We start from the raw sequence: 14574 nt of genomic DNA on the forward strand, positions 1-14574 counted from the left end.
TAGCAACGGCTTCAAAGCTTCAGCTTCCACAGGTGAAATTCAGATTATCGTGGAAGAATGTGAAGGATTTGATGTGTACGTTCCTCGAAGCGTAACTGAAGTTCACATTGTTAAAATGCAGCCAACCTAGACTAGATACCCAACTGTACATCTTTAAACAATTTCAGATCTCTCTCTAAATGCCATTTCAACGGGTTTTCAGCTATGAACTCATGGTTTATAGCTCTAAAAAGGAGTTATAGCCAGATGTGAGCTAATGGGAAACACAGAATGGAATGGAACAGGTTTCTGGTTCTGTCTTCTGTATAAATGGGTTCATAGTCCTGTGCACAAAGAACAGCAGCTCAAATACACCTACAAAACGTGAACGAGGAACAAGGTTTCACTTTAGACATGGTCACTCTCTTTCAATGCTGAATTATTTTGCAGTTGCCAGACAACACCAAGCAATGGATTGAGCGATCTTTTGTGAGGTTTATGGGATATTTTCTCCTTTCTGGCATAAAAACGGGTCACAAAAGCATTTTCACAGAAAAATGTTATTTTTGACGTGGCCTTGGCTCAGCGAGGAGCCTAAAACTTCAGTTAAAAAACCCCCAAATCAAGCAAACAAACAAAAAAACCAAACAAGAACAACAAAAGTTGACCAAACTGCCTCCAGTTTTCGGGGAAGTGCGAAACTCACCATAGAGAGCTGTCCAAGTTTGATTAATTACATCTAGACATACAGTTCCCGACCTGAAACACATGGAAAGGATGGAATTAAATGCAGTCACGCTCAAAAATACTCTGCGGATTTCATGTATTTACCCCTTCTCTTCCCTTGCCCCACAGTTTCAGATACGCTACGATTCCCCCCTCTCTTGTGGTTAATAGAGGGGCAGCCTTTAATTACATGAATATATTCTGCACAAAAGAAAGGAAATTGTTACCGTAACATCCGCTTCTATCAAATCGCCTGTTCTGGGTTGATGGGGGTTATTAATTCAAGTCATTGGCGTATTATTGTGAAGCCAAAATACAGTTACGATTAGACAAACCCCTTGGAAGAAAACGCACGTGAGGGATGTACTTGACTTCAGTAAAGCCTTTGACACAGTCTCCACAGCATCCTCGCAGCTAAGTTGAGGAGGGGTGGTCTGGACATTAGAGTAGTGAGGTGGGTTGCAAACTGGCTTAAGGAGAGAAGCCAGAGAGTGGTAGTCAATGGTGCGGAGTCTAGTTGAGGCCAGTATCTAGTGCAGTGCCCCAGGGGGCAGTGCTGGGGCCAATATTATTCAATATATTCATTAACGATTTGGACGAGGGAATAGAGTGGACTATCAGCAAGTTTGCTGATGACACTAAGCTGGGAGGAGTGGTGACACTGGAAGCTGTGCTGCCATCAGAGACCTGGACAGGCTGGAGAGCTGGGCGGGGAATAACCTGATGAAATTTAACAAGGGCAAGTGTAGAGTCTTGAATCTGGGCAGGAACAACCCCAGGTTCAGTGTAAGTTGGGGAATGACCTATTAGAGAGCAGTGTAGGGGAAAGGGACCTGGGGGTCCTGGTGGACAACAGGATGACCATGAGCCAGCACTGGGCCCTTGTGGCCAATAAGCCAATGGTACCTGGGGTGGGTTAGAAGAGGGTGGTCAGTAGGTCAGAGAGGTTCTCCTGCCCCTCTGCTCTGCCCTGGTGAGACCACATCAGGAATATTATGTCCAGTTCCGGGCCCCTCAGTTCCAGCAGGACAGGGAACTGCTGGAGAGAGTCCAGCACAGGGCAACAAAGATGCTGAAGGGAGTGGAGCATCTCCCTTATGAAGAAAGGCTGAGGGAGCTGGGGCTCTTTAGTTTGGAGAAGAGGATACTAAGAGAGGGGACCCTATTAATGTTTATAAATATATAAAGGGTGAGTGCCATGAGGATGGAGCCAGGCTCTTCTTGGTGACAACCAATGATAGGACAAGGGGTAATGGGATCAAGCTGGAACACAAGAGGTTCCACTTAAATTTGAGAAAAAACTTCTCAGTGAGGGTGACAGACACTGGAACAGGCTGCCCGAGGGGGTTGTGGAGTCTCCTTCTCTGGAGACATTCAAGACCCGCCTGGACATGTTCCTGTGCGACCTCACTTAGGCGTTCCTGCTCCAGCAGGGGGATTGGACTAGATGATCTTTTGAGGTCCCTTCCAATCCCAAACATACTGTGATACTGATGTACTTACGCTTCGTCGATGTTGGGATGGAAAATTTTATTCATGAATCCTGTAAAGAGACACAGCGGTAAATAGCAGAAAACAGCCAAAGAATTGGACTAGTTTCAAAGAAATACCAGCTTTCGCTATATACGGCTATATAAACCTTAAAATACGCTGGCAACATTCTGATCTTTGGGTCCTCGGCCATTCCCTTGAAATCCAGCAAAACCCTCTGCTTTCCTATGAAGTTGTAACTTTAATCTACATTCGTAAGATATTCAGGGGCAGGGACTGGTGCACAGAGCTACTATTTCAAATTTTGCATCCATACAGCAAATAATCCATCAGTTGGTACCTCTGGTCTCCTAGAAAATAAACCAGCTCAGGTCTGGAATGAGAAAGTTCATCTTGGCTTCGTCCACATTTCAGACTTGTAGATTTGTTCTAGAATCTCTGTTCTGACTTGCAAAATGGATTCTTAAGAAAAATCCTGCGGTTATTTCACTGCCAAGTGGATCAAATATTCCTATTTTAGCAAACAGCAACTATTGCTTCTGATAAAGGTTTGTAAAGATGGGTAAGAAATTCATGTTGGAGATCTTGACTCGGTTCGTCGTTCGGTACAAGGAGAGATCGCGATTTGAGTGATAAAACGGTTGCCATCTGGGCTAAGAGCCGACATATGGATTTAACTCCCTTCCTTTCCGTGTATTATGACATAAATATCATTTCATGTTGACTCGCCCTGCCTGGATTTCACATAAATACAACGTGAGGCTGAAACGACGCCCGAAGCCAGAAAAACCTCTAAAAGCAGCAGCGAGAACTGCATAAACAAGTCGGCGCTAACAAGTGTCGCTCAGGAAAACCTTGCCATGAGTTAGCTTGAAAAACTGCAGCAGACTTAAAAAGGGAAGCTGTAGTTCCATCAAATATTTACTTGATGGCAGCTCTCACAGGTTGAAATCAGGTCACGGATCCATTATTCTGGCACCGGAGAGCGGCAGCGAGCGCCGATCCTGATTCTAAATCCCGTCTCTCGCTTAGTGAGGGGAAAGCAGTGAAATTTCTGCTAACGCACGATATAAGCGAGGCCAGGGAAGACACCAGGTAACAAGAATAGGACGGTAACGTGTAGACCTGCTGAATTAAATACTCTTCATTCCGGTATCTAAGACACAGATTTAACCCAGCTAGACACAGGCAGCCCTCTGCATTCCCTCATTTTGGCTTTTTTTGGATCATTTTACTGATTTCCTACGACCTTTTAGCAAAGCTGGTTGGACCAGGCTGTGCTGCAAACCCACCCGGAAGGTTTGGGCCAACTCTTCATTCACACACTTCAGCATTTAAGCTGCACTCGATACCCAGAGAGATGAGATGAGATGAGATGAGATTAACTTGGCCGCTCCAGCAGCTCCTGTGCCAGAGATTTGTCATTCTCCATCATTTTCGCAATGAACAATCCCTTCTTTCACATCATCCTTAATCTCAAGCTTTGCAAATGAAACCAAGGGAGGACACAAATATCCTTGCCCCACACTCCTCGTTTCTTAGGCTGTTGCCACATTTTCTTGCAACTCTTCAAGGTGCCCAAAGTCTCATAGACACAAACCACCTCAGCCAAGAGTGGTTCTGTTCTAATCTTTCCTTTTCCTGACCCAGAAATAAGCTTCAATTATTATCTCCTCCTTTATTCGAAATGAAAAGTCACCTGCAGCGATAGAACACTAATGTTGCTCCAATAACATTGCGTCACTCTCTATTTATTTTTACAAATATGAAATATGAAGCGAGCATAAACATCCGTGTAAAAACGCATTTCTAATTTAAAGAGGAAGCCAGGAGTAAAAAATAAAACCAATACTAGGGCAGGTTTATGGGTTTCCTACCACAGTCCTGAACACAACACACCCCAATTAATATATTGTGAACTCCAGGTGAGCACCCCATGAAGAGCTCCAAGGGACAGGCTCTTCATTCTGGGTTCTCACCATGGGCTGGAGGTCACAGTCGTGATTCTGTCCAACATGAGTTTCTGATCCATCTTATCTCCAAATTCTGTGTCCCTTCTACCTAAATGGGGCTTGTCCCAAGGTAGGGGAACCTTTTGAAATCACAGTGATAAGGGAGCAACCGATGCGGAACGACGTCTTGCAGGAGTTTTCCACCTCGTGGCTCCACAGGACAACATGAGGTGCCTTGGGAGTCCTTAGTGTTCCCCAAATTATCCAGGTATTTGGATAAAACCTCCTCTTGGAGGAGAACTTGCTGGCAAAACGTGAAGCTGTAAACACTTAAATTACCATCTTAAACCAACATTCATGCTGGAGAAGCCAATGTTTAAGTGGAATGTGAGCAGCAGAGGGGCTGCAGTCAACCCTTTCCTACAGAGATGTCAAGATCCAGGACGGCCCTTGAAGGTAAAGCAGGACTGCAGAAAATCTGTACGGACAAAAAGCCTTTGGGTGATACCAGAATAAACCCTGTACATCCACAAAGGAGTTACACAACACAAAGGGACACATCTGCTCCAGCGCTCGAAGATGCCAAGACCAATATGCAGATGCTGACCTTCAAAACCGCTGGTATTGCAGCAACAGCCCTGCAGTCATCGCTCCTGGGGTTGACAAAAAAGCTTGGAAGAAAAGCGTGTTTTTCAATTAAAAATCAGCCAAACTGAAAGGCTGTCAATCCTCCTTCATGCTGCAAACACGGGAACGTTCACAAAGCTCCAGCAGCTGGATATATTCCAGCATGAAATTCAAGTTCTCTCGCTACGGTCACGGACCAAGCGTGGATGGGGTCTGAAGAGCTGGGTCCAAGTGCTTCACGCTTTGCCAGCAAGTTCTCCTCCAAGAGGAGGTTTTATCCAAATACCTGGATAATTTGGAGAACGCTGAGGATTCCCAAGGCACCTCATGTCGTCCTGTGGAGCCACGAGGTGGAAAGCTCCTGCAAGATGTCGTTCCACATTGGTTGCTCCCTTATCACTGTGATTTTGAAAGGGTCCCCTACCTTGGGACAAGCCCCATTCAGGTAGAAGAGACGCAGAATTCGGAGAGAAGATGGATCAGAAACTCCTGTTGGACACCACACGAGCTTTCTGCACCCTTGGTTCTTCTCCTCCAGGTCAGGAACCGGCTGCAAAGCAACAAGTGGCACTTCAAAGGTGCCCCATTGCTTATCTGAGCTCAAGGTACAACCACCTTTGGTGAGAAACCCCCAAAAGTGAAGGTGGTTTGGGTGACCCCCAAGGGCTGGGGACGCAGATACCAGCACACAAAGAGCTTCTGTGCAACACAGAGACCTCAAGAGCTGTTTTCCCTCTGCTTTTTTTAACCACCGGCCAACCTACTTAATGGATAAAGATGTCCCAAGTGCTCGTGTGGTGTTGCCAAAGGGCCGGATAAGATTAGTCTAAACCTAATGTTTATTATTTCCCCAAACACCCCAAAGCCTGCAATGGAACGTATATTTATTATTATTACTTTTAAAAATCACTTTGTGCTCATTTCAGGGATTATTGTGTGACTGATTACGAGTCCACCAAGAACCACAGGTTGACAAACCGTGATAGAAAATGCACAAGAGCAAGACCTCAGCCCCAGTCCTCAATTTAGTCCCTATTCCCCTTGTAAACTGGGACAACTGGTTTGGTGCATGGATATTCCCCATTTGAAAGGCACAGATCAGCCCACCTTGGGCTGGCAAATGAAATGATTTCTTTTCTATGAAATGCAGAGGTTAGGAGCCCATTCAGAGCACTAACCGGAGCCAAATACAACGTGGTGTCCTCACCGCGGTGGCATGAGGTGCTGTGTAACATCAGCTCGCTCGCAGCACAACAGTTTATATTACCATACTCCAGTTCTCGGCGCTTTTCAAAACAATACCATAAATAATTCCACGGCGGCTTCACGGGGGGAAGAGCAGGACCGAAAAATATGGCTGGAACTGATGGAAAATAGCAGCAGGGAGATCAACTCCAAACCTCTTGCTTGGGGCGAATCGCCGAGCGGTTCTTGGGAGTGGAAAAGCAGCATCCACAAGTTTCAAGACTGGTGCTAAGAGCAGAAATCTCTGGGAAAAGCTGCCCAATATGAGTTTATCTCATAGCTTGGGTGCACCAGCACCTGCTGCCCAAGCTTCACAGGAGGCAGCAAATCTGTGCCAAGCCAAGCTGGAAACACCGACCCCATTTTGCGAGCCTGTTCCCATTCTCTATAGCAGGGAATCCACAGAGTTGTGCGTCAGCCCGGCGGAAAAACAAGGGTACAAATTACCTTCAGGTGTCTCGTCTTTCCCCTCAAGACAAAGCCGAGCGTGTTGGAAAGAATAAGTATTTTCACACAGCTTATAGGTCAGAATAAGGATTGACACGCAGAGGGAAAAACAAGCTCCGAATGGTCACAGGCGATAAGTGACTCATGAAATTCTAAGTGGCAAAATGTGAGGCGAGGCAGAGAGGAGCTGCAAGTAAAAATAGCGGCAGCAAAATTAAGCACAGGGCCAAGCGAGATCTGTTAAACTCTGGCTGGAGATAAACAGCGTTTCATTCCTGTACCGGCTGCCACAATCTCCCATTATATACATATATATACACGGTGGTCCATATGTTTTGTGTACACACTGGGCATTTTGTTTTGCAAAGCGCTTAGGAGAGGGGTGAAATAGAAACGCGAGATATCTGGGGCGGAGATGGGAGGGAAATGAGAACCGTGTATAAATACACAGGAGTTATTGGAGAAATTGAGGCTCTGAGCATATTAAAGGCAAATTTTGCAGCCTATTTGATTCTCAAGAAAGCAGAGTGATTCGGTGCCAGCCTAATATTTCTGCAGGTTTTAACAATACAATAAATGCCGTGGTGCTTCCAAGTAAGAAAGGCTCCCAGGTTTGTGTATTTATACCGCTCCTATCATCTAAGCAGGGCAGGACATTGAAAATCTGCATTTCCTCCCATGTTTATGGCATCAAAGAGCATTAATCTCCGGCTCTTGACAGGCGTACGCGATGATTAAAATCATACAAAATTTCCACAAAGTGTTCTCGTGACTTGGGAACTCAAAACTACTTCAAGTCCTTCACGATTCCTCTTTGAAAAAGCAGGAACAGACTAGAAAGAAAGTTCCCCTGAAGATATAAAAACCCAGAGGGAAGGGGAAAGCAGCCAGCAGGGTTACTGAAATCATGAACAGCTCAGAACTTATTGTCTAAGAGAGAGCAAAAATGGAACCAAACATCTACAGAGGAATGCTTGGGGTCCTCATAAGCACGTAGATATTTACATTAATTGACAAAAAGCATGAAGAGCAGCAGCGTTCAGAGCTTCAGAAAGCAACTGGGTATTTGTCAGGAGTTTTTGGGTTTGCTCCAATAAACCGCTCAATTTCAGGAGGTTTGTTTTCGAGCCCAAAGATCTGGATATTTAAGGAACACGAGCGGAGTTGGTTCATCTCGATGGGAGCTCTCAAGCCCAGAGCCAACACCATAGCCTCACATTTGGCCCCGTTGAGATTCACGTTCTTCTAGGATGAACATTTCCCTTCTTACTGTATGTTGTGTAGCTCTCATTAGGAAAAATCACCCTGCACCAATTTGCGATCTGTCCGAACACCCAGAAAAGACCAAGCGAGGAACAGGCAGAGCCAGACACACCAGAAAGACGCTGCAGGACGCGATGAGACGCGGGAAGCTCTCCCAGGACCGGCTCTTCGCACGTACATCCAGGATGGTTTAGGTCGTGAAGCAGAGACATTATCAGGAGAGCACTGTCCCTGGGGCAGCATCATTTAAGAGATTACAGCGATAATTACCAACCTGAGAAGGGCAGGAAATAAATGCCACACGTATTCAAGAAGGGAGCTGTGGATGGGACAAGGAAGCGAAGATTTTTGGCAGAAGAGCCACCGCACCGAGCGAAGGATTCTGCTAGAGACCCTCCAAAGTGAAAGGGACCACCACCCATTTCGGGTTTACGAGAAGCTCCGCACATTTCCAGATGACAAATCCAGAACCCGCTCTAAAAACCCCTTATCTTCAGGTTTGTCAGTCGCGCTTTAGAAGAGAAGCCGAGTTTTCATGCACCTTGTACTCAGAGCCGTGCTGGGATAAAAGCAATTCGAACAGATTAGAAAGCAACCATTAGCAGTCATTTCTTGTAGAAGTGGCTTTCTAAAATGCACGGATATGCTTCAAGCCATCATGTTATTTGCTGCAAAAAGCCCAGGCCGTGTTCAAGACTGCATTAAGATTTTCTAAGATGGAAAGAAAATTTCAGCCTTCAGTACAGGAGGAACAAGGAGAGCTGCAAAGACAGCATTTTGGCTTGAAGCTTCGGCATAAAAGTGTGATTTATTAAAGGAAAAGAATCTGCTGGATTCCGTGCTTTATGCGAGGCAGTGACTTACATAGATAGTTTAAACTCGGCGTGTCGTCACCGCGGTGGGAGCTGCACAGTGCTGAGAACAGAAGGGCTGCACACAAGCTCCATGTGTGCTCTAGGTGACCTCCTGTCCATTTACGGGCTCCACCATCTCTAAAATCCCCTGTTTCCACCCCTTTACAGATCAGAGATTGGCACGGCAAATGCCTTCCCTACCAATTCCTACTCCTGTGTGATCCAGAGCCCAAGCTGGCTGAGAACTGTGGGGTGAGGACACTGGTGCTCAATGGAACAGGCAGATGTAGGAGAGAAGAGACTCACAGAAACACTTCGGTTGGAAAAGATCTTTAAGATCACCAAGTCCAACCGTTAACCCGACATTTCTAAGTCCGCCACTAAGCCATGTCCCTGAGAACCTCATTGACACATCGTTTAAACCCCTCCAGGGATGGTGACTCCAGCACTGCCCTGGGCAGCCTGTTCCAATGCCCCACAGCCCTTTGGGGAAGAAATTGTTCCCACATCCAACCTCAACCTCCCCTGGCGCAACTTGAGGCCGTTTCCTCTGCTCCTGGCGCTTGTTCCTGGGGAGCAGAGCCCGACCCCCCTGGCTCCAAGCTCCTTTCAGGCAGTTCAGAGATCAGAAGGTCTCCCCTCAGCTCCTGTTCTCCAGCTGAACCCCCCAGGTCCCTCAGCCGCTCCATCACACTTGTGCTCCAGCCCCTCACCAGCTCCGTTCCCTTCTCTCCACTCGCTCCAGCACCTCAAGGCCTTTCCTGAGCCTTCCGGTGATTTGGGTGGCCCTGGTCCCACCATTTTGTGTGTGAGGTGATCCCGCCACCCCTGGGGCCGCCATTTTGAGCCCTGAAGTGATTCTGGTGCCCCTGGGGTCACCGTTTCATGTTTTGAGGTGATCTTGGTGCCCCTGGTCCCGCCATTTTATGCACTGAGGTGATCCCGCCACCCTGATGCTGCCATTTTGAGCCCTGAGCTGAGGGGCCCAGAACTGCCCCCAGGATTGGCGGTTTGTCCTCCCCAGGTCCCAGCACAGGGACGGTCACTGCCCTGGGCCTGCTGGCCACACCAGTGCTGGCACCAGCCAGGATGCTGGTGGCCTCTTGGCCACCTGGGCACACGCTGGGATCTTGTCTCATTTCCCAGCTGGTGAATGCTCCTGGTTCAGCCAGGACGAAGCTGCCAAAGCCAGCGATATCTGCCTCCCAGAGCAGCGCTGCGGCCATCGGAAGGGACCGAGACGTCACCCAGCCCTGGCTGCCCAGATAAGCTGGGCTGGGGCGGCAGAAATGGGAAACCAGACGAAGAAAAACAAACCTCTTCCTGCAGTCGGCCGGGAGCTTCCCCAGGCCTGAACATTCCCCTTGGCGCTTCCACCCGCCAGTTCTTTCCTTCCCGCGGCAGAGCTGAGCCCAGCTTTGCTAAGCCAGGCTGGCATCGGCTGTTTATTCGACCTGAAACAGCCGCACGCCGCTTTGCCCAGGAGGTAACCAGCACTTCCAAACAGACAGCAGAGCAAGAGCCAGATTTTGGGGAGCTTGGCGAGAGAAAAGGCATTTTCAATGACTCGTAGAGCGAGGGAAGCATGTTAGAAAGCCTGATGAGTCTGGAACACGATAGTCGCAACATAGCGGGTTTAAGCAAGCTGACTGAGGGCAAGCTGCTGTACTGAAGACACCAAAAGCAACGTTAAAAGCGACAAAGTGATTTGAGCAGAAAACAACCTCCTCTACACTCACTGCCCTCCCTGAATTCCCAAGGACAAAGACCATCCTTGTGGTGTCAGTTTGGAAAATACAGCTGGGCCAGCTCTGATCCCAGGCCACCTTTTACTCTCGCCCATCCCAAGCAGCACTAAATAAGCCAAACCACCCAAAGGTCAAGCCTACCACCTTCCATGCCACTAAACGGAGCCTAAATCAACAGCAATACGAGTACACAACAACCTGGTTGATGTTTAGCTGCATAAGCATCGTTGGCTACTGGAAAGAAAGTTTGTTTTAGCATTAAGCCAGCAACCCTGATTTCTGATTCGCACAGGAAAAACATCAGGAGAGAGGAAAATAATCTCGAGTAGACTAGCACCAAAGCAATTAACCACAAGGAAACTGGGTTTTATATGTTTTCGGAGAATTTTCCATAGCAAGGCTGCATTTAAAATTACCAACGTGACAGTACCCTGATCTGCATCGGTTTGCGGTGCTTGAGAAGTGAGGGAAAAACGACCGGCAGCAAATAACATCTCGTAAACGGTCTCTAAACCAAGAGGTTTATAGCGAATTTTAAAGCTGACTCAAGAGGAAGGAAAAAAGGTTTCACATAGCTGCAGCAATACTGAATTATTACTCAGCTGCATGCACATTTCTGTGGTTTAGTTCAAGTTTTTCAACAGCAAAAAAAAAGGGCAGCATCAAAACATCGCTCTTTCCCAAAAGGCACGATCCACATTTGGAACTAGACAGATCATTTCTCACACCAGAGAGAGCTTAAATAGAAGGTGCTCTTAGCCTAAGGGTCTATTTTAAGACAGCAGCCAATACTTATCAATTCCAAATCAGGATGTTGATATTGGAAAGGACCCATCTCGTCTAACCCACATGGCCAAGTTTCCACCCCAGTTCTCCTTGGGCTGTTCTCTCCATTCTTTCGAGTCCTCCGGTGGCTTTGGCCACGAGTGAACTTTTCTGACCGAGGAGTCCCGGAGTGACCAGCGCTCAGTTCATAAACCAGAATAGAGATATTGAAACTTCGTGCATCTGCTCCAGTTTTTCAAGCACCATTGGCTATTTTATTTATAGCTTAAGTGACTGGAATAAAGTCAGGTACCAGAAGACATGCAAGTTAGATCTCCGTTACCCAAGGACAAAGATAGTACGGATACGATCTAAAGAGCTTTTCCTTATCAAACTTATTTGCTCCTGAAGGTTAAACAAGCCAAATCAGTCTGGCCAGCTGCAATTTTTCCGCTGATCGGTTCCTGCTTCTATGTTCTTTCACATTTACATCCCCTAGTCCAAGAGGACAGAGGCTCCTGCTTTGCCTTCCATCCACTTTTGGGCCATAGGTGCCAAAAACTCAGTTCACCCCAAGATTATGAACATGCACTGTGGTCTTTGCTCTCTATATTAAATGAGGTATTTTATATAAACAGGTTTCAGCACTTACTGCGGCATCCTGCACCTTATCCACAAATTGGTATATTGAAAAAGCACGTTAGAGAGACTCAGTTCCTCGATACACTAATGTGTGAGTAAATCCCATTTCCAGCTCTTAACCCTTCAGCCAGAAACACCAACTTTCTCCCTGCTTGGCACATGATAACTGGAAATCTATAGCAAAAGCGTTCTGCAGATTGAAGTTAAGAGCTTATGACAGCACCGAGGGTTGGTGCAACTTCCCCTGCAGCCGTGCTGCGAGGAATAACAACTCTCCTGCATAAACAGTAAAAGGATTTTGACTCAAAGTGATTATTGGTTACCTATAGACGGGGATTTGAAAGGGTATTTATCAGGAAGGTCGACTCTAACTTTCCATACTCCACCTTCATATGGTGCTGCAATGAAAGAAACACAGGTATTAGACACTTCACTCAGGAGAGAATAAATAGAACTACAGCATTAAGTAAAACACATTTTGGAAGAATACTTAGCTCCATCAGGGGGTAAGATCTCATATCAAACCTCCTACAGTAAAAGCCTTTTTCCTGACAAGCAATACATGATTTAAACTGAGACTGCAGAAGATCTCGGCACAAAAGCCTCATTGAAAACCGAGACTTGAGAATAATCTACTTACCTGTAGAGATGTTGCTAAATTAAGGCACGCTGGAAACCTGACTTGCGATCTAGTCGTTAGAAAAGCCGTCTTAATTACAAACCCCGCAAAAATACAGGTGGCTGATACAAAACTTATGAGCCAGGTGTTGAAAAGCTACAGATCAACAAGACATTGTGCAAAGGGAAAACCCAGCTCTGCTCGGCTCCACGGGAGGTGGTTCATCCGCGTTAATCCCCACAGTTCTATCTCTCCGCGGCCCTGAGAGCCCTTTGATTCCTCCCCCCAACTTGCATTTGCTCGTCTCTTTTTCCATGCCAGCAGCGTGTTGTTCCACCGTTCCCCACTGCGAGCCATCGCTTTGTTTTTACAGAAGGGCTGCGCCATGTACTTACTTCCTTGTGGTCCATAAAACTTCACGACGAATTCATTGAGTCCTCCTAAGATCGTGACTTCGTGTTTGCTCTCGATACTGATGCATCAAGTAAAGGAAAACATTTAATCTGGCGAAACAAAACCCATTCACTCAGACGCGAGTAACATGCTGGAAGCTTCTCAACCCAAACAGCAAACCCAAGTATTCAAAACACCCGACAAAGTGATGAATTCAATTCTGAATTCAACCTCGCGTCCATTCGACTTGCAAGACCAAAAAACTCGGCGTCTTTGGAGAGATGGTAGAAGGGTGAGATTATGAGGTGCTATCACAGCTGTATTTTCCAACATTGAAAGGAAAGAATCAAAGGAAAGAATCTTCACTTTGGGGAATACAAATGGAACGGCAAGATATCTTTGTTTCAAGTAAGGCTCGGCTCAGACAATTAACAGGGATGTTTTAGCATCCAAGCTTCTGCTATAAATCAGGGTTAACTGATTGGGAACAATATCCTACAGCAATTACCTCTAATCAATAATCTTTCCACCTTCAGCTCCGAACCACAGAGAGAAGGGGCTAACAGTACAGAATAGCTAATAAAACACCCTTAACATCACAGCAGCAGAAACGCACGGGCTGAGAGGAACTGGAGCCAGGTCTCCCTTTTATAACCAAAATTTTTCGCTTGGATGCAAAAGGTTTTCTGCTTTCGAGGCACTAAACTTGCAGCAGTTACGCCGACCCCCTCGCACCTTCACGGCACTGAGCAAACAGGCACCCGCGCACCTCGGCACACGCTGAAATAGTCCCGACCCAGCAGGAATCCGTCTGGGACCTGCCACTGGTAATAGTTCTCAGCTCGAATCCTCGATCGCACATGATGATCCCTCAAGTCTGATTAGAGTTTGTCACATAAACAACTTGAAAAGAGGCTCCTGTATCTAGAGACACCAATTCAATTCCAGCAGTCTGTGCACACGGAGATCCAGGTCCCATTCACGGGATCCATCAGGATTTATTAGTTCCTCAAGTACGATGACTCCCAGATCAGTTTTCCCACAGTTACAGCTTCGAAAGAGTTTAGACGCCAATAACCCTCTTCCCCTCATTCTCCTGGGGAGGGAGAAAAGTCGACGGCGCTTTGTTTTGGCTCCATAAGTTTTCTTGGTTCAGCATCGGCTGCTCTGCCCCCCGGTGAAATGGGAAATAACGCCCAGGAGCAGCTCACAAAGCACAGATCGATGCCTTAGTGCCCCAAACACAAGCGATTTCTCTGCTAAGAAGCTAAAAAACCATCTCTGGGAAAATCTCCATCCCCACGGGTTTGCGGAGGGTTGGTCAGCACCACTTGCTTCAGATCTGATGCTCGGGGACGCGTCACCAAATCTTTTCGTGTCACCCAGTACCGGTTTTAATTATAGGCTTGACTGAGTTTCAGTTCATTTTCAAATACACACACTAATGTAATGGATAACTAACTAATCCATGTTCCAAAACGTGCTCTTACACAAACCCACCGTGTAGGATGAGGCCCAAGAGTGAGAGGTTTAATACTGAAGTATGTTAACACTGCTTTGCGGATCAGGTTAAAAACAAATGGTTTCACTTAGAACTAAATTAAGTACCGCTTAATAAAAACCAGCTCTCCCAGCCTGATCTTCAGAGCGAGCTCCTGAGCAGCTGCAGCTTAGATGCTCTTTGGCTCCCCAAGTTAATACCGACCATAAATTAAAGCAGAGCTTTCTGCACTTAGACTCAGTCCTAATGTTCTCAAGTTCAAAAAACTATTAGTAAGCAACAGGGTGGCATATTTGATTATTCTCCCTGTTGTGGCAAGGAC

At 46.6% G+C, this 14574-nt stretch overlaps 1 protein-coding gene across 3 annotated transcripts in view; it reads right to left on the reverse strand.

Moving 5' to 3' along the window:
- UBE2H (ubiquitin conjugating enzyme E2 H) overlaps window positions 1–14574 on the reverse strand; it is a 52414-nt gene that overhangs the window by 13001 nt on the left and 24839 nt on the right. For all 3 annotated transcript variants that reach the window (XM_080346024.1, XM_080346023.1, XM_080346025.1), the window contains exons 2-5: window positions 12754–12830; window positions 12063–12137; window positions 2209–2248; window positions 686–738 (exon numbers count right to left, since the gene is read on the reverse strand). In XM_080346024.1, coding sequence (XP_080202150.1) covers window positions 686–738; window positions 2209–2248; window positions 12063–12137; window positions 12754–12830 — 245 coding nt within the window. The remainder of the gene's footprint in view (window positions 1–685; window positions 739–2208; window positions 2249–12062; window positions 12138–12753; window positions 12831–14574) is intronic.

Source organism: Nesoenas mayeri, assembly GCF_963082525.1.
Source record: "Nesoenas mayeri genome assembly, chromosome: 1".
Lineage (NCBI taxonomy): Eukaryota > Metazoa > Chordata > Aves > Columbiformes > Columbidae > Nesoenas > Nesoenas mayeri.